This window comes from Schistocerca gregaria, chromosome 7, assembly GCF_023897955.1.
Source record: "Schistocerca gregaria isolate iqSchGreg1 chromosome 7, iqSchGreg1.2, whole genome shotgun sequence".
Classification (NCBI taxonomy): Eukaryota; Metazoa; Arthropoda; class Insecta; order Orthoptera; family Acrididae; genus Schistocerca; species Schistocerca gregaria.
This window is the reverse complement of record NC_064926.1, coordinates 272,578,125-272,602,232: the sequence shown is the minus strand read 5'-3', so window position 1 is coordinate 272,602,232 and position 24,108 is coordinate 272,578,125. Positions and strand designations below refer to the sequence as shown.

At 37.2% G+C, this 24,108-nt stretch overlaps 1 protein-coding gene across 1 annotated transcript; it reads right to left on the bottom strand.

Annotated features, from left to right (window-relative positions):
- Positions 1 to 3,107: 3,107 nt before the first annotated feature.
- On the bottom strand, positions 3,108 to 23,555 carry LOC126281976 (transmembrane reductase CYB561D2-like). Its single transcript, XM_049981353.1, has 2 exons — positions 22,157 to 23,555; positions 3,108 to 3,910 (listed from the first exon to the last, which is right to left on the bottom strand). The coding sequence occupies exons 1-2, from the start codon at positions 22,409 to 22,411 to the stop codon at positions 3,395 to 3,397; spliced, it is 771 nt and encodes a 256-aa protein (XP_049837310.1). The 5' UTR covers positions 22,412 to 23,555; the 3' UTR covers positions 3,108 to 3,394.
- Positions 23,556 to 24,108: the final 553 nt, after the last annotated feature.

Sequence of the window (24,108 nt, the reverse complement as noted above, 5' to 3'; positions counted from 1 at the left end):
AAATATCTACAAAAAACTTGCAAGCAGATGGCGTTTCCTGATGTGACCAAAAATCGTAAGTACTAACATCAACATCTTTTGTGATGAACTGTTTTTAGATGGAGGAAGCAAGCCAAATGGTATGTGTGTTTCATTAAGACCGCTGATGTTATTTTATTTCAATAAAACGAAGGTCATTTGGTGACAAAAATACCCATTTCCTTGGATTTGCAAGCCGGATTTAAAATATCTTCACCAATTTCAGAAATAACCTCAGAAAAAGTAGGCTCCTTCAAAGAAATGTATAAGGTAGGGAAGAATTATGTAAACCAACACTGTAGGTGACCGCCAATAAAATGTTGGTTCTACTATGTCCATTATTATCAGTTATTACTCACTGTGTTATAACTATTATTTTACAGGTACTGTGTGTGTTTTCTTTTGAGAAATGTATAAGAACTCAGCATAAAAACCACCAGTTACTGACATCATTTTCTTCTTAACACAAATACTTTCTAATATACAGGGTGTTACAAAAAGGTACGGCCAAACTTTCACGAAACATTCCTCAGACACAAAGAAAGAAAATATGTTATGTGGACATGTGTCCGGAAACACTTACTTTCCATGTTAGAGCTCATTTTATTCCTTCTCTTCAAATCACATTAATCATGGAATGGAAACACACAGCAACAGAACGTACCAGTGTTGACTTCAAACACTTTGTTACAGGAAATGTTCAAAATGTCCTCCGTTAGCGAGGATACATGCATCCACCCTCCGTCGCATGGAATCCCTGATGCAGCCCTGGAGAAGGGCATATTGTATCACAGCTGTTCACAATACGAGCCGAAGAGTCTCTGCATTTGGTACCGGGGTTGCGTAGACAAGAGCTTTCAAATGCCCCCATAAATCAGTCAAGAGGGTTGAGGTCAGGAGAGCGTGGAGACCAATCCATCGGTCACCGAATCTGTTGGTGAGAAGCGTACTAACACTTCGACTGAAATGTGCAGGAGCTCCATTGTGCATGAACCACATGTTGTGTCATACTTGTAAAGGCACATGTTCTAGCAACACAGGTAGAGTATCCCGTATGAAATCATGATAACGTGCTCCCTTGAGCATAAGTGGACAAAACTAAAATGAGCTCTAACATGGAAATTTAGCTTTTCCGGACACATGTCCACATAACACATGTCCACATCCACAAAACACACTAGAACAAATAAAATGTGTATAATCCGCCATGATGTACAAAGCACTTGTGGTGAGACAGTCGCAATTTCTGAAATCCATCACCAATGGTCTCTGGCCTGCTGAGGAGCACTGCAGTCCTGGCTCCATGGATAAATCATGAGAATCCGCTGCATTATGTCACACACAATCAGATCTGGCCTGCGGGCAGATGGTGAGACTACACCCGACGGGGAGGACCTACACATTGGTGGGAACCGAATGGCTTCAGTTCGGCAGGCCCAATCCATTACTGATACCTGCAGAAACGGCCTCCAGTTTTGGCCCGTCATGGAAATCCACTTGTGTGGCCAGATATTCACAAGCCACAGACAGCATGTTGATAAAATGAGACCATGGTGATCAATCTATACAACAGGTAACTTGTTCAAATACTCTGAGAGTCAATAATAATGAAAATAGGTAGAAACTTACTGTAAAGATGATTGCTGAGCCCCAGGCAGACATGTAGAAAAGACAATCACACTCACAACTAAATTTTCAGCCATAGCTTTCATCAAAAAAATGTGAGCACACAGACACATTCACACCACCACTCAGACACAACTCATGCACAAATGACCACCATCTCCGGGCCACTGCATCTGAAGTCTCTGAGAATCTCCAAGCAAAACACTCCTCATGCCTCCCTGCCTCTCATCAGTGGCTGCTAGGCTAGCGGCAAGAAGTGAGAGCAGCACTGACTGGACGCTGAGGAGAGTGGTAAGAAGGGGAGAAGCAATACGAATGAGGGAGTGGGGAAGTGGCGCACATACTCATCTGCACCCAGCCAGCAACGATTCATGACAGCCAAAATTGAGATCTTTCCAGCCTGTTTTTTTTTTTAAGTTTTCCTAATATTCCCCTGATTTCCTTGATGTGTTTCAAATTCCCTGATTTCCAGAACCTGTGACAACACTGAATATTTCAACAGTGAAACAAAATACATTTTAGAGTTGCTATAGGAACTTTGTTTTTTGTCATTATTTTTATGAAGCCTAATAAAATTTTCTAAGTAAAAATACTGAAAATTGTAAGACACCAGTGAGATGCACAGAAAAAAGACAGAGCCTGGCAGAACAAATTTCTAGAAATGGGAGGTTTACTTTGTTTTCAATTAAGCCCTTGTTTTACTCCAAGAAGCCTTTCACATGACATCAGAGAAATCAACAAACCCATTCAAATTGCCTCCTTTTATTTGTAAATATTTTCTTTCAGGCAAATGATCTTAATTTTGAGCAAATTCATTTGTACACAGATATAGTCAGAAATTAAGATCTATCCTACTTCAAAGGATTAAGAACTTCACCAGCTTGCTACTTGGTGCTATGCAACAACCAATGGGCTACTTCTCTGATTTATAAGAAGAAGAGCAGGCAGTTAACTACCAAACAGAGTGCCTCATGATTTTCTACTGGAGATTCTCAGAGAACTTTAGTGTATAAACAAACTGTCATTGGGAACAACACTATCTCATTAGACATGTTGTTCAAAAACTGGGAGAACATTGCAAGTTTTTTGTTAACAAAATAATATATTGCAGAAAACAACAAAGATGCATGGTGAATACCATCATTCTATTAATATGACAATTGTTTTCCAGTACAAATACAAAGAGACTTGCCTCATGGTACCATATGTTTTTTGTAACACCAGCCTAAAATTGTGTATATACTAAAGGAAATTAAACTCCTACAATGGACTACATCGTTAACAAGTTTTACCTTACTCTTCAGCACATTTGTTACACACTGTAATGTATTCAGCAACGGAAAAATGAAGTAGCAATTTTCTCGGAGAAATATTGAGCATTATTGTCAGTCCCATTATTTGCGAGATAAGTAATTAGGGTAGCAATTATCTGAACCAATCCATGCCCCAACAGTACCACAAAATGATTTGAGGGGATAGATCTTATTTACTAATTTTCAGTATACATATTTAACAAATACACTGTTTTTGGTCAATACTTGGTCTTAACTTCCTTCTGAAAAAAGTTATTTCAACAACTGCTTTGAAACAATAGATCATGTTTGTTAGCATGCAACAAACACACATCACAAAAATAGTGATTATTGTATAATACTTGTTAACATTCTACTGAAAATCCGTATAGTTTCAATGTAAACAACTCAAAATGATCTCTCACCATAAATGCACAATTTAACCATAGCGCATCAGTTTAATGACCTTGTACCATGTTGACAAATCTGGAATATGCAGATTTAAAAGCATTTATCACAGCAAAAATGCTTGCTAGTGTAACAACTATTACAGAAACTATCTGCATTAATGTATTTGAATGTCTTGTGAACCATCCTGAATAAATACCAAGTATTGTTGATGCTATTCCAATGGCAAATGTAATAATGCCAAAAACATTGTGTGCAAATTTAACTTTAGCTGGTTTAATTATGTCTTTCAAGCGCGTTGTATACAATGCAGCAACGCCTCCGCTGCTGGTTATTCCAACAAATATCACAGAAACTAGACCCACTATTCCATGGAGAGATTGAAAGTGTAATTTTCCATTTCTGTTTTTATTAATAAATATTATCAAAAATCCTGCAAAAATACAGGCAGCAGCTATGGCCTGCAATACCCAATGAGCTGTTATGCGGTTTCTCCTGTTCAGTCTTGAAGTCAGCCAGTTCCCAGTCGAAATCGCCAAAACTGCCTCACCCATGAAGAGAAGTGACTGTTAACAACAATTTATAAATGTTAATACAAGTGAAAAATGACAACAACGATGTATGTCTAACATGCTTATTGTACAAATAACAGGCCAAGTAAAATCTGTTCATTAAAGCTGAAATATAAATTTAAATACTGTTACTGTAGCAATGGGAAAAAAGGGGAAGCACCTCTAAGAGTCCCCTTCCCTATAGAGCCAGATAATCATTATGAATTGCTACTGTCTTAATCAAGCCCTCACGTTAGAAATGGTTGGATAGATAAAAGCCTTAACATCAAATCATTCGTATAATCATTATGGTAAGTAGCAATCTATCTTTTCCTACTTTGTTCACAGTCCTACCTGGACTTTCCATTGTTTGACCATTAAGAAGTGTTATTTCTAAACAAATTTCCCATTTTTTTTTTAATAATGCACTCATGAATGAACAAAATACAAATGAAAATGAATGCTGAAGACCAGAAACAGGAATGTATAGCTTTACACAAAATTTATATATACTCATTGGTTATGTGACCTACCCATCTAATCTTCAGCATTCTTCTGTAGCAACACATTTCGAAAGCTTCTATTCTCTTCTTGTCTAAACTATTTATCATCCATGTTACACTTTCATACATGGCTACATTCCGTACAAATACTTTCAGAAAAGACTTCCTGACACTTAAATGTATTCTCGATGTTAACAAATTTATTTTCTTCCGAAATGCTTTCCTTGCCATTGGCAGTCTACATTTTATATCCTCTCTACTTTGACCATCATCAGTTATTCTGATTCCCAAATAGCAAAACTCATTTACTACTTGAAGTGTCTCATTTCCTAATCTAATTCCTTCAGCATCATTTGATTTAATTAGACTAAATTCCATTATCCTTGTTTTGCTTTTGTTGGTGTTCATCCTATATCCTCCTTTCAAGACACTTTCCATTCCGTTCAACTCCTTTTCAAAGTCCTTTGCTGTTTCTGACAGAATTACAGTGTCATCGGCAAACCTAAAAGTTTTTATTTCTTCTCCATGGATTCTATTTCTTAAGTTTTAATCTACAGTTTATAACCAACAGATTGTGATCACAGCCCACATCTGCCCCTGAAAATGTCTTACAATTTCAAACCTGGTTCCTAAATCTCTGTCTTAAAAATCTCTCGTCTATAAAGTTATGTTAAGGTAACAATACTGCACCTATAGACAATTATGTTCAATAATTTTTCCAGTGCCCTGAAAAAATGAAATTTCAACATAGATGAAACTCACCATTGGTGATGATACAAACTACACTCTTACTTCAAAGCCTGTCACCTGTGGGTCTAACAAGGTTATCTCAACTTTAAATTGGATGTTTAACTGCTGCTGTCTGAGTGCCTGGTCAACAATTTTTGTGTTTCATTTCTTGTCTACTACAGTATTATGGATATTACATGTCCATAGAACAAGAGCTTTCTGATTCTCTGTCTACATGAGCCATTTGCACTGTATTTTCTCAATTTCAAGAGACGAATTATTTGAAATGTTTCGAAATTAGTGGGAAAAAAAAGATGACTGTCCTATTGCATCATATGAAAACTATAGTGTGACGTGGACATTTGAGGGAAAATTGAAAAGTGAAATATTTGGAGTCAGGTACCTACCGAAAGGCAATTACTCATGGGAGTACTTAAAGTTTTACATCTACAGTGCGTCAAACAATACAGAAACTGGACAGTAGCTGACTACAGATGTGTAATGCGTTATGATTAGTTGCAGTATTGCCTCTTTTCAAATGATTCAAGGTGTCCAGTACACAGAGCCCACAATGAGGAGTTTAGCTCACAGTGTGTGTAGGTTGTATTTTAGATGGGAGATGGTTCTGTTATGTTTTGGACTTTTCTTTTTTTCTTTACCATGAACCGCACACCCTCATTCAGGTTACAATAAAAATGAAGCAGGATTTTTATTTTAACTTTCCAGGTAATCAAGTGTTGCCCTTTCTTTTACATTTTCATGATGATTATACTGTGGACTATGTCTTTTTAGATGACAACATCCATGTCAATGGTGTACTTCAGTGTGTCCTGACAAGTTCTACACTACAAGACCAAAATTCTCCATCCAGCTTTGGTTGTACGAAGATCACTGAACTAACATCTCACCCATAATGGTTACCTTATCAGTGGAACATGAAAGATGAATGTTGCAACATTTTAATCCTATCAGTGAGTCCAAAATGAAACAGGTCAGTAAACATGGAATTAAAAACTAAGATTAATAGTACAAGTGAACATTACATGCCTGATGGTAATTTACTCATTTGATTTTCATTCCATATGGTAAATGTGTCACTGTAGGAATCTCTCTACAACGTCTTAATTTCACCTGATACTGAAGTAGTGACAGGCTTTAAAATCTCAGATTGGTGTTAAGCCTTGCTTTTGCACTTAATAAAGTAAAACACAAATCTCTATTATTGTTGCATTAATCTGAGGTAAAGATGGCTCTATCTTTAAAATGCTAAAGGACAAATCACCAACCAATTTACAATTACATTTTACTTATTACAAAAACTTTATACATGGCACCACTTCTGTTCTTATTCTTAATTTGTTGGATATTTTCCAAGAGAAGAAACTTGTAATAGGGTAATAATTAGTTTGCTTTCTTCTAGTCACTTAATAGCTGGGCTAGATAGTAGTTGTAATATGCAGTCTTCTCAGTATTACTGTTAATTCTTATAATTGTTTGATCATATTTTATGCTACCTCCTGGTTACAACCGCTACTTCTCACAGACAGTTTTTATTTTTTTATTTTTTTGAATTATTCATTTTACTCTACATAAATACACACAGCTATTTTCCTGTACAGCTCTTTTCCTGTTTGAGTGTCGCTCAGCGTCAAACTACAAGTGCGAACATTCGGCAGTTCATTTCCCAGTCTGTTCTACAATTTTTATTTCCCATTCTAAAATAACTCCTTGTGTAGTTGAAAGGTCAGAGGATGGCAAGGGCAATCAATTTTAACAAGACCACGCCCACTGTGGTGTTCAAATCAATTTCAAGGGTGAGTGCAGCTTCAGTAAGTTCTCAAAACCCTTATTTCCATTCAGGAGATGAACTGATGGAATCACTTTAATCTGTTCATAAATCAACTCAAAAGCACCACTGGCCTTCTTAACAGGGTAATAAAAAAAAAAAAAAAAAAAAAAAAAGAGAAATAGCCGATGATGATGATGATTGTAATGCAGTTTTTCGTAAGTACTTACCCAATAATTATGTATTGCAGTCAGTAGCACGATCATTCATCTAAACTCGTGGCGTAAATTTCCCAACTAGGATAGCTAGCCACTCTCAAACAGCCATTGATGATATCTTTATAGGGAGGTCTAATGAACAAAATTATGCTATAAAACAAACAGACAATGGACTCTCAGAGCATGACAGGATACAATATCTATTGTAGTCTTCAGTACGAAGAATATTCGCTGCAGCTCTCCATGCTACTCCATCCAGTGCAAGCCTCTCCATATCTGAATAATTACTGCAAGCTTTTTTTTACTGCATCCATCTGTCTGTCTCCCTCTACAGTTTTTCCTTCCTTACTTCCCACCAGCATCAAATTGGCACTCCCTTGATGTTACAGAATGTCTTATCAACTGATCCTCTCTTTTAGTCAAGTTATGCCCAAAATTTCTTTTGTTCCCAGTTCTATCCAGTACCTCGTCGTTGGTTACATGGCCTTCCCATCTAATCTTCAGCATTCTCCTGCTAAATCTGAATTCAAGAGTGTAGTCAAGCCAAATTTGATTATTGTAGCAACATGAGTGATGTATACTGTGCTTACAGTATGAAAGATGAATCCAACACTTTTATTAACAACATTCTTACCTGATTTGAACACTCTGTGTCCCCCCCCCCCCCCCCCCCTCATAGACTAACCCAGATAACCCAAAGTCTACAAAAAAGCCGTAGATTAATCCAGAAATAATGGCACCATGTAAAACAAAAAGGAAACTGTATCTGCCAGTCACAAACAACTATGATGTTGATGCTACAGCCTATTACAAGACATACTGCAAAATATTAAAGATAGTAATACGGACATCGAAGCAAATACATTACCACAAAGAGACAATCACATCAGATAACAAAATAAAGATAATATGGGATATAGAGAAGGAGGAGACTTGTATAAAACATGACATGAAGAGGAACATATAGCACTGAGAGTAAATAATACACAGGTAACAGATGCATGCAGTGTTTCAAAAAGTTTTAAAGTATTTCATAACTGTCACTGAAAAGATTTGGTTCTCAAGTTCAACAGATGCTGTCACTGAATACCTCAGACCATCTTCAAAAAATAACTTCAGTAATATGAATATGATCCTCACTACAAAAACAGAAATACTGTCCATTGTAAAATCTTTAAAATCAAAAAAATTTAGTGGTTATGATAAAATATCAACAAAGTTAGACTCAAACAAAGGAAAATCCAGAATAGAATAATGACAATATTATGAAAAGTATAGATCACTACTCCCCATATAGCAAAGATGCTGAGCCACAAATACGCATAAAAAAAGAATGCAGCAATGTAGTCTTTTAATAATATTATCAACAAAGTTAATTAAAGATTGTTCTTCAGAGTTTAGCAACCTATTAAGTTACATGCTTAACCAATCATTTACCACTGGAACATTTCTCAACTGACTGAAATATGCTGAAGTTAAACTTTAACACATGAAAGGAGATAAATAAGGGCAAATTTCCAACCAATTTCATTTTTACCAGCATTCTTAAAATTTTTAGAGAAGGTAATATAGAAAGTCTTATCCATCTGACCACAAATTATTTATTGTCAAAATCACAGTTTGGATTTCTCATAGATTTCAGTACTGTTAAGTATATCTACACATAATTCAATAATGAAATTTGAAACAACAGCTGCATTGTAATTCATGGGCAGTGCTGAGAATGAAGATGTTTACTTCACCTTGGCCAACTGTCAGTCAACTACAATCCGCCAATGACCAGATGACAACAGACAGAAGCCTACTCAGAAGAGAGAAAAGCAGCTCTTGTTCAGTAGGTTACGGATCATCAACTTGGCCTGACTGAGACAGGGAAAGTTCTTTAGTGATCTCTTAGAAGTGACTAGACAGTTGTAAATTGCATTTGCTATGTACTGTGAAGTTTACCTATGATTCATTAATTAAAACTTCCGGGTTGAATTGCCATGGTCCATATGTAAAACTTCTCCTTCCTGACGTTTCGTTGCCTACTGCAGGCAACATCATCTTAAGTGAGTTGGCAACTGGCTGCTAGGTGCTGGAGGTCCCACTTATATAGGGCACTTAGATGGCACTACCACTCACCATGTGCTTTCGACTTTAAAACTATCTTTGGCTAGTGCCATCTCTCTTGATTACAGGTAATCGATTGTCGCTTCGTTTGTAAAGTGTCGACCGCCATATCTTGTCTAGTTTTAACCCTTCTTCTTTTTTATTAAAATTATTTTTGTGCTTGTAGATCTCTATAGCTTCTCTATACATGCAGGTATAATAATGTGAGGTCCTAGCTATCATGTTTGTCTCACTAAATTTTATTTCGTGATCACCGGCTTTGAAAACGTGTTCCACTACAGCTGATTTGTCAATTTGTCCCAATTTACAGTTCCTTTCGTGTTTCGATATGCAGGTATTAACACTCCTTTTAGTTGTACCAATATAAACCATGCCACAGCTACATGGAATTTTATACACACCTGGGGTAGCTAAGGGGTGTCGTGCGTCTTTCACCAATCTTAAACTTTCACTAATTTTCTTGATAGGTCGAAAGATTGTCTCCACTTGAAACTTGGCCAACACTTTCCCAATACGGTCCATGATGTTATGAATAAATGGAAGAAAAACTTTTCCAGCCGACGGTTGTTATTTTCATGTATTTTCGGACACTTTTCTTCTAGGGTGGAGTGCTTGATCTATTTCATTATCAGTGTACCCATTTGCAAATGGCTTTCAAGATAAATGGGTACACTGACAACGAAATAGATCGAGCATTCTGCATTGAAGGTCTGTCTAAACGGCTCGTCACGGAGAAACAACCTCAATTTGTCTCTGCATAATTTGAAGATTTCTGTACAGCAAATGGCTTGCACCATCTCACCTCAACACCATTCCACCCACAACTGAATGGTGAGGCTGAACATTTTGTTCACAGGTTCAAATAAGAAATGGACAAACTTCACTTGCATCATCCACACAAGAAAGCCTTACTTAGCTTCTTGTCTACCTACCACTCCCAACCCCGCAATGGCCCTTCGCCCGCAGAAGTGCTACCTGGCTGATGCCAACACATGCTCTTCCATTTGTTCCATTGCTCACTGCCGTTGGCATCTACAGACTCCAGTCAGCCAACATATCGGATTATCCAACCTGTGTTTTACAGAATCTATTGTGGCATCATTACTCTCTCAACTGGTTTGTGTATGTTTCACATTCGAGGTCCTGATGGATTGCAGAAGCGGCACCAAAATTAAATTTGCCCTTGTCACTTGCAAAGTCTGCTACTTCTTGTATGTTCACAGATTCCAGACCTTCCCGGTCGATGCAATCTGAGTGCCACGCAGTGCTCTTTCCAGATCTCTAGCCAATGTACATCGATCCAACATCACATCTGTCCACTAGCAGGGGACACACCCTCTGTGTCATTTTTCAGCTGGTGTTCCCTCAGAGTCTCAACACAAATGACAGGGTGTGAGCAGCGACTCGACATTGGCTACAGCAACGGTCACTGCTCCACACTGGTTCAACATCACGCCCACCCCCACTGCCAGTATTGTGCTCAGCTGTACATGATGATGATGCTGTATTGTTTGAACAAGACACAGCCAGAGCAAAAGCACCACAGGAGCAAAGACGCGAGGTGGCGCCAGTGCCTTAGAGACTCGCCACTTGTGCAAGTACCACCAGCACCATGGGCGACACTGAGGATGAAGATATCAACTTCACCTCAGGCAATTGGTGGCCAATTACAATCTACCAATTACTGGATGACAATGGACAGAAGCTTACTCGGAAGAGAGAAGAGCAGCTCTCGCCCACTTGGTTATAGAGCACTGTCCAAGGATGACTTAGACAGAGAACGTCATTTTGTGAACTCTTAGAAGTGAACAGACAGTTATTGTAAATTGCATTTGCTATGTACTGTAACATTTACCTATGATTATTTGCACTTAGCCACTGAGGGCCTTTTTTTGTGTAATATTACATGCAGTGTTGCAGACTTCATTATTCAATAAGTCACAAAGATAAGTAAATGGTTTTAACTCACTTATGTAACTTTGTTACTAATTTGTTGAGGTGTTCTAGAACTTTCGTTTTCCTGTCCTGTTACCTGACCCTGGGGCATAGCTGTGTAATAGTGGCAGGGAGAAATTTTCTTAGCAGTGTACTGCACCGGAAGCCGCTTCATGAACTCACAAATTCTGCCTACTGTAACGACGGTGGCAATTCGGCCTCCACAGCTGTAGCGACGAGGCCTTCACAAAACTGCCAACAAGGGTTCACCAAACCGGTGACGAGGTTTTACAAAACTAATACCCACATGTCATCATTTTTCTGAGTTCAACATCTCTTTCATCATGAGGGGGACACTGACTGATTTTTCAGACAGGCCGAAGGGAAGACTGTAGACATAATATGTTCATGGTCCTGAAATCATCTGCAAGTGTGTGTGACGTGTGCGGTGTAGATACTATATGAACAGAGATATTAATCACATTATTATGCTAATTTGTTCTAAGTATGCACAAATTTAAGAGCACTGTGTGTTAGATATAAACAACTGAAGCAGTGCATTTGTTAAAACACTGACCCTGGACTCACATGAATGGAAGCTCATGCTCTGTGGAGCTATCTTGCTTGAGGTTTAATGTGGTCTTTCTAATCACTTCAGGCAAATGTGAGATGGTTCCTTCAGCCCTTCAAGGCCACAGCTGACCACCTGTCCTCTCCTCATAAAAGACATATGTATATCTTTCTGTGTACATACAGCATGAATTATGTATTGATTTGTATTAAGCTGACAGATTTTATATCATTGTAAACTTGATGACTGGATGAATAAATTACTACTACTACTACTACTACTACTACTACTACTAACTCCACCATTTGATTCATATCCATGTAGATGGGCAAATTTTTTTTCAAGTAGTTTTACATTGTCAAAGCTATTTTCTTACATTTGTAAATTATAAGATAGCTATAAACATTTTGCATAAAATTAGTCAGATAGAAAATCATAGTAGCAAATAGTTTTCATTCTCTCACTTTTTTTAAATTTTTATTCAGTAGGGATACATTTTATAAAATTCACAGGCATCACTAAAAGACAGTGGAGCAACCAATACAAGAATGAAATAATACATTTTGTAAAGAATTTTCAGATCAGCTTAGTGGGAGTGTCTTCCTGAAGCAGCACTTCAATGTTTCCTATTCCGTCTTCTTCTTCAGGTGAAGTGTATTGTTTCTAGATGAAAATGACATTCAGCTGATAAAATGAAAAAAATTCAATTTGGAATTTGCAGAGAAATGTGAGAAGTTATATCCAAACCTTTTACTTTTTCTAGTACACATCGACAACAATGCTGTACTCTATCTTTTTTTTTTTGGCCTTTTTTATTCATTTTTAACGAATTTGGTTTGAATGGTTGGCTAAGACAGAGAGAGAAAGCAGTGCAATGGGATTGAGTAGTCTAACAGATAGAAAACAGGAGACAGAACCTGCAGAATTCCATCAGCTCTCGAACAGTAGGTACAGGCAGCTTTGTGATTGTACCCACTCATATTCTTTCAGTTCTGTCTTCAAGGTGAGAAAATCTAATATCACATGGTACCATAGTTAATCCCTGAAAGGTAATGTCCATACTTTACATATACTTGTGATTTGCTTCAATTCTTACAGGGAATTTTTTGACTAAACAGATTAAAAGATAATCAGCGGTCTAAACTAAAATTATTTAACATAAAGTTAAGTGTTCACTGCCTTATAATACATTGTAAAAGCCAAAATGCAGCCCCACTGTGAATGCTGTTATCAAACAGGGGATGAGTTGGTTGACATTAGTAAGCAGCTGAAAATTGCCCTGATTACTGCCAAACGATTGGTAGCTGCTGCCAATCTGTGTGTTGGAAGAGCTCCTGTGAGTTATGTACCTGTGATACCTGTACCACAGCTAACTCTCAAGCAATGTCCTCTGCAGCAGATCCTGTACAGGATCTGTCATTGCTCATCCACCTGACTGCGTGTGGACAGTAACCAGGGAGAACTCTTCTGTTGTACAAACCCCACTAATCAACAAGTCTGAGGTGCTGTCTTTCACTGAAACTAAACCACTGGGACTCATTTCACCTGTATGGGGAAACCTGTTTTGTCTGGTGTCAGGAGGAGGCAAGTGCAAAGGGTAGAGGTTTATTAATCATCTGCCATTCAAACGTCCAGCAAATGATGGTACCCCTTAGGGAAATGACAGCAAGGAACAGGAAACAACATGAGGTGCACCCAGTGTGTATGTCTGGGGGACTAATTCAACATGTTGAAGTGGCTATTTCAGCAGTCATTGAGGGAACAAGTTGCAACCAACTGCAGATTGTGGCACACTTTGGAACAAATGATGCTTGTCACTGGGCCATCCAACAATTAATTGGGAACATTACAGTGTCGTTAGTGATGGGTGTGAAACTTTAATAAATGTCTTCTCTGAAAACAACCTCAAACAGATAGTTGGGAAACCCACTCACGATGGTAATATATTGGATCTAACGGCAACAAATAGATCAGACCTCTTTCAGGATGTACACATCAAAACTGGTATCAGTGACCATAATGTGGCTGTGGCAACATGATTACCGAAGTACAAAAAACAAATAAAACAAGCAGAAAGACATATATGTTCAGTAAACTAGAAAAAAGTCAATAGTGTCATATCCCAATAAGAAACTTGAACCATTCAGCACAGGGCAGTAGCATGTAGGGGAACTATGGCTCAAGTTTAAAAGAACAGTTGATCACACACTGGACAGATATGTACCCAGTAGAACAATCCATAATGCAAGGGAACCTCCATGATATACAGTCACTGTAAAGAAACTTTTAAAGAAACAGAGATTACCACATAATAGATGTAAAACAAAGCATAGGGCTATTGATCGAGAGAGGGTGAATGAAACACGTTTGGCTGTCAGGACAGCAATGCATGATTCCTTCAATGGCGGCTGTAGCAGAATATTGTCAAGTGATCTTTCACAGACCCACAGAAATTCTGGTTGTATGTATAGGCTTGTTAGCTGCACCAAAGTTAATTTCCAGTTCCTAGCAAATGAGAAAGGAACTGAAATTGAGGGTAGCAAAGCAAAAGCTGAAATGCTTAATTCCATTTTGAAGTGTGCCTTTGCAAAGGAAAACACAGAAGAACTGTCACAATTTAATCCTCATACCACTGAAAAAATTAATGAAATAGAAATTATTGTCAGAGGTGTTAAGAAACAGCTGAAGTCAATAAAATTGAACAAAGCTCCACACACCAATGGAGTCCCCGTCAGATTCTATATTGAATTTGTGGCTGAGTTAGCCCCTCTTCTAACTATAATCTATTTTAGATACTACAAACAAAAAGAACTGTGCCCAGTTCTTGGAAAAAGGCACAGTCACATTTATCTACAAGAAGGGTAGAAGAAGTGATCAACAAAACTACCGTCTAGTGTAACTGACATCAATTTGATGTAGAATCTTAGAACATATTCAAAGCTCAAACATAATGAGGTATATTGAACAGAATGACCACCTCAAAGCTAACCAGCATGGATATTGAAAACAACGATCATATGAAACCCAACTCGCACTTTTCTCACATAACATACTGAAAACTTTGGATCAAGGCAACCAGGTAGATGCTGTATTTCTTGATTTCCAAAAAGCATTTAACTCAGTACCACATGTAAGTTTACTGTCAAATGTACAATCATATGGAGTATCAAGTAAATTTGTGACTGGATTGAGAACTTTTTGGTATGGAGGACGCGGCATGTTATCTCGGATAGTGTCGTCGTCAGATGCAGACGTAACTTGATGTGTGCCCCATAGAAATGTGTTGGGACCCTTGCTGTTCATGTTGTATATTAATGACTTTGCAGAAAATGTTAACAGCAAACACAGACTTTGTGAGATGCTGCCGTTATCTACTGTCTGAAAGAAGCTGTATAAATATTCATTCAAACTTTCAATATGGCGCAAAGATTGGTAACTTGCTTTAAGTGTTCAGAAATATAAAAATTTTGTACTTCGCAAAAGGAAAAAATATCCTATGACTACAATATCAATGAGTCACTGTTGGAATCAGTCAACTTGTACAAATATCTACATGGCTCATTTCATTTAAAATCACCCAAAATAAAGAAATCTCGTTGCCAGCACATCACAGATATTTGTGAAAATTTGGTGTAAGAAAGTACATATATAGAAAGTAATACAATATTTTTTTCAGATTTCTTAGATCTAAACTGTAGTCAGGAGGACATTTGGAAATGTCTAGCATTTTCTCCATCTGGTGTCAGTATGAAAGGTAGGTTGAAAGTTTTTAGCTACTATAACTCCCTTATTTATAAATCAATTTTATTCAATTTGGTGTCATTAGAAAGATAAAAGGACCAACTATATCACTAAACTATAAAAATGCTGCAACTGTGCATATAAATGTGTGCAAATCTGTAAATAAAGTTTTTTCCCAATCTTCAATCTTCATGAATTTTTTTCGTCAAAATCACAAGTTTCCCCATTTTAAATTTCGCCTCAAAGAATTCCAATTGTCATGCATTTATACATTTCAACATAAAAAAATCAGAAGGGTGTTTGTTCTGTTTAATCATTTAAAACAGAAAGAACATAAATAATAATATACATGTTTCATTTTGTGACTTAGCTAGTGGTCACAAATGATGATCAGTTCTCATTCATAAAATCCTAAAAAGAATTCATTCTTTCAAACAAGTTCTCAATGGACAATATTATGTCTGATTCAAAGGTATATAAATGAACAGTACTTGTGCTTGCACTAGGAGCAGGCAAAGTCATTAAAATGTTTTCATAAGGTATCCAGCAAACATCAGTGTGAAGTGGCCATGAATAACTTGAGGTAGGGCCATTTGGACTCAGGACCTTGACTTTTGCATCTCTGTGTTCTTCACTTACCTCTAGAATTTTTCCAAGCCACCACTGGTTATCATAGATAGCTGCGACAAATGTTTCTTCTTTAATTGTGTTAGAGGCAGTGTTTTGAATTCCAAGAGGAACTTGAATGAATTTAGTAGACGATGAAACACGCTTTATCAGCAACTTGTTTTCATTCAGTGGTTTGAAAAAATTATTCATTCTTGTCCCAGGATGGTAGAACCAGCCTCATATTGTTTTTGTAACATGTTTTTGAACTTTGTTATCTCCTCTGTTGTAACAAAAGGTTGGTAAATGTAAACAGATCTTTTGGATTTAAAATGTGACGGTCATATGGACACTGTAAACTTGTTCTTCTTGCTAAATGTTTAATAGTACTCCAACTCCATCACATGCATTTTTGCCAAGACTAGTGGGGGGGGGGGGGGGGGGGGGGGGAAGCCATTCCTTGATCTTGCTTGCGAAGGCACAACATGATCTTGCTTGCGATGGCACAAATTCAAAAAGTTCTTAAAGTTTTTATATTGTGCAGAACTGCCATCACTGAAGTACATAACATGCTGGATGTGTGGTATTTGTACCAATACATGAGTGAGAGCAGTTTTCTGGAAAACAAAGACTCATGCTGCAAACAGTCACTTGTACAACACAATAACATTGACTTAATGCAATCATGTGTTTTAAAGTACACCACAAAAGGATGGAGGGTGACTTGAATGTTCTGCCAGTGAAATCCTTGTGCAGCATCCTGAAGCAAACAGGTACAGTCCTCTGCAAAATCCGCTATGATGGTGCATGTAGTATCAGGGATGGTATCTTTGCTTGATTTAAAGTAGTAACTCTGAGATTTTGATACATAATGATGCATTAAGTTTTGAAGTTTTTGCTTTAAATACTCAACAAATCCATTGGTCGTCTTCATTAATGTCTCCAGTGTAGGTCGATCAGTTTGCATCCATTGTTTGAATACAACATTTTCACAACCTTGTAAGGAATTCAGCTCCATTAAAAAATTGTGTAGTTCATATCCATCAGGACACTGAGAACAGTGATGCAGCATGCACGCCTCATTTTCTAGATTGCACACAAGTTTATGTAGAAGTTCAGTGTACGGTTCTTTCACATGAGCAGCATGCATTAACAGTTTTCTGTTTTGGTGATACATGCATACACATACATTATGTAATCCACGAATGTTTACAGTAACACATTCTTTTGGTATAAGTTCACAAAAGTTAGTAAAACCAATTTTATCTTCAGGATATTATTCTCTGAAAGCTAAGTATACATCTTTCAGATTATGTAAAATTAGTCTACACTGAGGCACTAATGTAGCCATCTTTGAGGTAGAAATCAATATCGCAGAAGATAGCTTTTGGGTTGAGGAGGACCAGATAAAGCAAAAGTGTTGAGGCTCTGGAGGAATGTGTATAGGTGTCCTCACCCTTGATTCAGATCGTGAAGATGTCATTAATAAATCTGAACCAGCGGAGTGGTTTGGGATTCTGGATGGTTGGGAAGGATTCCTCCAGATGTCCCTGAATAGGTTGGCATAGGATGGCAATATCTATGAACATATTACAAGACAAGAGGGTTGCATTTTTTTGCGTGTTCTGAAGAGAGACAGACAGACAGACAGTCTTTTTTTATTAGCAGAAATGCAACTTTTATCATCTTCACAGTAAAAATTCTGGTCACTTTTTTCCACATCCTTACCTGCTCTGTTTCCCACTCTATAACTCCCTTTTGACAAAATACCATCTTCTTTTAGCAATACCCTCGATTTCTTTACCATGTATTCGGTAGTGTTAAAAAACATTTGGGTTTTTTTCTTTACTCCATGCAGCTGGTGCTAAGGTAAGTATTTGTAGTTTTTCTTTAACAGAATTTCTGATGAATTTCTCTGAGTTTTTGCATTAAAATATTACAGTTTGTACATTCAGCACTGCCAGTTTCTTCAGACATATTTTTCACTGGAACATTTAGCAATTCTGATGTTGCTTGCTGGAATTTTAAAGCTACGCGACGAGACTTGGATCGAATCTATTCTGTGCTCTCTTGCTAACCTTAAATGGTGAAATTTCAAGTAATTCACAACTTTCATTAAGTTTTTGAAGAACTGTAGATGGATCTGATGTATATTCTTGATCTTCAACTTCACATTCATCCGTCCCAGGAAGGTTACCCGTCATGGAGATAAAATGTCCTTACACCATGTTATGCACAGCTTGGTACCTGGGAGAAGTCCAAGGGTTTTATATTTCCTTGCCATGGATAAAGAAATAGGTTTCAAAGATTTTTAGCAGTCTTTTTACCATGCTTCTTAAAAGGGTCACAGCAAATTCTTTGTCTGTCTTCAAATGTTACCAAACAGAGCCTTTTGCAAGAAGAAAAAACACTCAATATTTTCACAGGCGCTTCTTAGCTTCAATAATTCAGTATCAGCTTGATTTAGGCTTGACATATCTATTAAATCAAGCTCTTCATTGCTACTACTTTACTTCTGACACACAACCGCTGACACAAAAGCTAAAGAACATTTGTTTCCCATTGTGATTTTTAATCAACTGTGTATGTTGCAAAAAAGAACTGGATGGTTTGAAACTTTATTGTTCTCTAATAAGTCACGCACTCGGTGTTGCATGTGAGCGTTGCTACTAGACTGAATTTTCCATTGTTGTTTCATGTATTGTTGATTAGCTATTTGAAGCAATTAATTATTACAGCATTGTTGAAAAAGTATAAGATCTAAGAACAGAGAACAACCAACCTTCTGATTTTTTTTATGTTGAAAAGAATGGCAGTAGGAATTATTTGAATCAAAAATTCAGATAGAGAAACTTGTGATTCTGCTGAAAAAAAAAAAAAAACCTTAAGTTTGCAACAAAAATAATTTGATGAGAAATTACATTAATTACAAATTTTCAAACATTTGTTGCTTTGATACATCACTTTAATAATTTTTATATTAGCCTATAGCTCTATTCTTTTACTTTGCAATGACACCAAATTCAATAAAATTGATTCATATATAAAAAAGTTATAGTGGTTACAAACTTACAAGGCACTTCGTTTCTCAACACCAGCTGGTAGAAAGGGCCCACATTTCAAAATGGTCTCCTAATTACGACTTTGGTCAAAAAATTCCATAAAAAATATTTTAACCCTAACTAATTATGCTCATTCTTACACCAAATTTTCAGAAAAATCTGTGACATAAGGGCAATGGCCACTGGGTGATTTCACATGAAATTACCGACACGTACCACTTTGTAGAGATACAAAACGGAATGATCACATTGGCTCAGTCTTGGGTAAAGCAGGCAGTAGACTTCATTTGATTGGCAGAATACTGGGAAACTGCTATATAAAGGAAATTGCTTACAAACCACTTATGTGACTGATTTTAGAATACTGCTCAAGTGTGTGGGACCCATACCAAATAGGCCTAACGGGGGATACTGAAAGTATACAGAGAAGGGCTGCATGAATGGTTGCAGGTTTGTTTAATCCATGGGAGAGTGTCATACAGCTACTGAAGGAACTGAACTGGAGGACTCTTCAAGATAGACGTAAACTATCCAGAATAGGTCTTAGAATAGGTCTTATCAACCAAGTTTCAAGAACCAGCTATAAATGATTACTCTAGGAATATACTACAACTCCCTACATATTGCTCACGTATGAAGATAAGATTAGAATAACTACTGCATGCACAAATGCATTCGAGCAGTCATTCTTCCTGTACTCCATACGTGAAAGGAAAATGAAGAAACCCAATAACTGGTAAAATAAGACGTAACCTCTGCCATGCAACTCGCAATGGTTTGCGGAGTATGGATGCAGATGTAGATGCTTTCTTGCACTATTATTCAAAAACAAGAATTCAACTTCTGCCCTCACCATTTCTCAGTATACAATAAAAGGAAAGATACTGTTCTTACAAAGTTGTCTATAACTGTAACTGCAGTTTGCAAGATACTGTACAGTTGTAGAAGGTGGTACTTACTGCATCAGTTTAACTGAACACACACACACACACACACACACACACACACACACACACACACACACACACACACACACACACACACACACACACAGAAAGAGAGAGAGAGAGAGAGAGAGAGAGAGAGAGAGAGAGAGAGAGAGAGAGAATAACTGGTGCAGTATTGTATAATTGGCACAGTATTTATTTATTTCCTTTTTTTCCACAAACATGACGAATGACAACTAATGTGCTACCATGTAATATGTTTCTAATTTCACCATGATGGCGTTACATGAGTTGAGCACAGAAGTGTTTCTCGACTTGTAATTTGCTGAGCATATATACGTGACCCTCTTATGCACCTTAAGACATCCTGAAGAAACAATACAGCAGCTTTCTGAATTTCAGTGTAAACAATTTACTCACGTCCAGGTCATAAAATGTGGTGCAATCACCACTCCAGTAATCTTTGGATAAATTTAAACTGCAATCAATTCCTTTTACAATACAGATAACATAACTTACAAAATTTGATATATCTGGACAGTAGTTTTTCTTCATACCAACTGCTCTTCAAGCTGACTCAGTCTGGTCAGTTGTTAGCTTGGTGACTTATTTCTTAATACAGTAATAGCAAAATTATCCTGTTGTTTCTATGTAAGATGGAGACACTTGGAAATATTCATTAGTTGCTGACTGCTATACTTACTGCTGCTTCTGACTCACTTGTCAATACAAACTGCATAAGGCAACATAAAGGTGAAGATTTGAGTTCTCAGTGGAAAAGGGTTGACTTTATTTCCTAGATACCATAATGTTTGTTATAGTCTTCTATCAAGCCAATAGCCAATTTTTCCCAATTTTTTTGCCCCAACAACCATTTCGCAAATTGAAACTTGTCGCTGCACCTTCATTAAAATCCATCCACTTAAAAAAAAATTCACTGAGTGTATAATTCCCACATAAGAAATAAAAGTTCTACTCTGTACCAAATTTCTCAAGAACTATTTAGAGACTACTATCTTTTTATAAAAACTCATGGTTATAACACCCTGCAGATGGTATTCTGTCCATTATATGCACACCACCCACAGTTACTGACGATACACTTCAGAGGGGGATAGGTGTGTTGTTAAGTTTGGCTGCCTGCTTTAAAGTTTTGATAAATATGCTCAAGTTGTCAACTAGCTACACACAATAATCATTACCAGTAACTGATTTGGGAAATTTACTGCTTCACGTGACGCGCACACGACAAACCAAAAATCTTAAAGTGTTTTATCTGAATTTCTTAAGCTTTTTTAAATTATTTGCTACATGCAATACAATACTGAACACGTTTATCTGCTCGACGAATAGCATACTCTGAAACGACGAAACGAGTACATGGGCATCACATAAATACCATAAAAGATATGCATGGTAGTGTTGGTTTGAAAATCTCTATAGCCTAATGAAAACTGTTATGACACAATTACTATCTATTCTAAGTATGGGCCCATGGAGGGGCAAACTTATAACCTTGACGAGGAAACTGCTTCACAACATAAACACACAGGTGCCTCCCCCTTTTCTCACGAACTAAAAAACGCAATTTCGTGTGTAGATAGGTCAAAACTGCAAATCCACCGACTTTTATTTCGCACATTACTATAGGTTAAATACTATGGCGAGCAGACGAAATACAACCGCAAATTCCAAGCTGCACACCTACGAGTAATATTACCGTGGTGGTGTCATTACAATGTGTTTACTTGGTAGTACATTGGTGCGATACGTAACACTTGCACAGTACTACAGATCGCACAGGTGAACAGCAGATGAAATAAGATACATATGTTTGTGTGTAACTGTGATATATATAAACCTAAAACATTATTATTATTACTATACAATCTTCGTCAAAGAAACCACAAAATTTTTCCACTTATCTACGAATGAAAATGACGCTACAAGATACGCAAGTGTTGCATGTTGTATCGCTTGGCAACAAAAGCTTACGCTACACTACCTAGATAATATCTACGATAATAATCTACATGATTTTGTATACTCACCCCGAGTGTCATTAACGCTGGATGCCACGAAAAAAATGAATAATCACCAAAACTTAAAATCAACACGTACACTGTGAACAACAGCATCAAAATATGACTTGTGTTGCTCATGATGTTTACTGTCCGCCAGCGAGATTTCGGGTTCTTGGTATTAGGCTTTTTATCTTGAGGCTCAAGTTGAAGTACCTCGTCGTAACCATCTTCATCCTTGAGTGGATCATTAGCTGGAGATACGGCTGGAAAAGCACTTGCCATTTTCTGTAGATTACAGAAAGTGTCATAAAATCCACATCACCAGCTACAATAAACACTCAACCGTTTCACTTCTTCAAACAGCGCTGTTTGTACGCAGTGTCGTATAAACGTCATGTTTCCTTTTATATGTCTTTTTTTTTCTTTTTTTGCTCGCACAGCTGTGCACACATGTGCTCGTGCGCACTTATCTGTCTTTTTATCGGATGAAACAGTATATGGTTCGTTTCTTTCTCCCTAGCAAACCTCACAACAATGCCCGCTGCTACATCTCTGTTGTTCTACAGCAACCATGAAAGAAAAAAAAACGCGTTAATTTTGTAGCACGTTACTCAAATTTTCGGGGTCGTAGTAACAGTCTGTTGTTAACTGAGTGACTGACGATGCTTATAGCGGTCTCACGCTGTGTCAAAACTATTTTTGTATCTCCCAAAATAGAACATAAGAAAGCAGTACTCAAAGCTCTGTGCATTTGATATTCAAATCTACAGAAAACCGTCAGCTAGGAACAAAGTGAAACGGAAAAAGATCTGATTTACGACTATTCTGCTAAGTTACAAACGTTTTTGAGGTCTGCCTCACAGAAAAAAATCCTTTCCTGTACGTTAGTGCTGTCAGGGAGGCTCGGTTACATTTCCGTACACTGACGGGACCATAATAAAATAAGATTAATTCAATACCTTGTCGTCATCGACGTCGTGCTGCTTGGCAATGCTATTGGCATAATTTTGCAGGCTTAAGACAATGAGGAATAAGCTGAAGATCAAAACTGGACTATGCTACAGGGTTAGAAAAATGCTGTAGACACCTTCGGCAATGATAAAATAATAAAATTAACTTATGTAAAATCTCTCATAATAAATGGGAGCCTGACTGAAGCTCTACAAACACAGAAGTGGATAGAGGTAAAAACGATGAGAAAGCTATGTACAAGCAATGTTAAAACTGCTACAGATGAATTTTATCTCTCTCTCTCTCTCTCTCTCCTCTTCATTATTTTTTAACGCTGTAAAGGCCACTCTAAAGCTCTGTTTCCACAAGCAAATCTTACACTTCCATCCTCCTCCACAATCGGACTGCACAGTTCATGCCCCACTCGCTCATTCCTGTCATGACAGCTGGCTGGACAGAAAAGTTTTTTCGTGTTAATTAGTTTCTAAGAACTGTGGCAAAGACGGTGAGACTAGCACCTTAAATCAAGTGGAGGTATATGATGTCATTAAACAAAAAGCATAAGTTAGCTATTCCAAGTCTGAATATATTTATGCCTCATCAAATTTGAAGATTAAATACTTAATGGAATTGATCTCACATCTTCCGAACACATCACAGAATTGGAACGTTGTAATTGGCCGTTTGCCAGAAATGTATATAATAAATTTGCAAAAAAACGGTGACAAATTCTATGCTAATAATGATCGCATACTTTCTCTGCCGCATGTATTTCCAAAAATAATTGAACGCTGCATACAAGAGGAAACGTCTACATTTGTCAAATAATTATATTTTTACTAAATCTCAATGTCATTTCAGGCTCCAATTTTCAACACTCAAAGTTGTTGATAATGTATTTTACAGACTTCTTTTACGCTTCCTACATCCAGTCCAGTCCATCCAAATAAGGTAGTTGATAATATATAAACCATAAAATATTGTTGGAGCAAATTTGATGTTGTGGCGTTAGGGACTTCGAAGCCTCC

Coding starts and splice junctions, on each gene's coding strand:
- LOC126281976 (XM_049981353.1), bottom strand. CDS start 22,411: ATGGCAAGTGCTTTTCCAGCCGTATCTCCAGCTAATGATCCACTCAAG. Junction 3,911..22,156: donor CAGCGTTAATGACACTCGGG/GTGAGTATACAA, acceptor TGTTGTTAACAG/TCACTTCTCTTCATGGGTGA.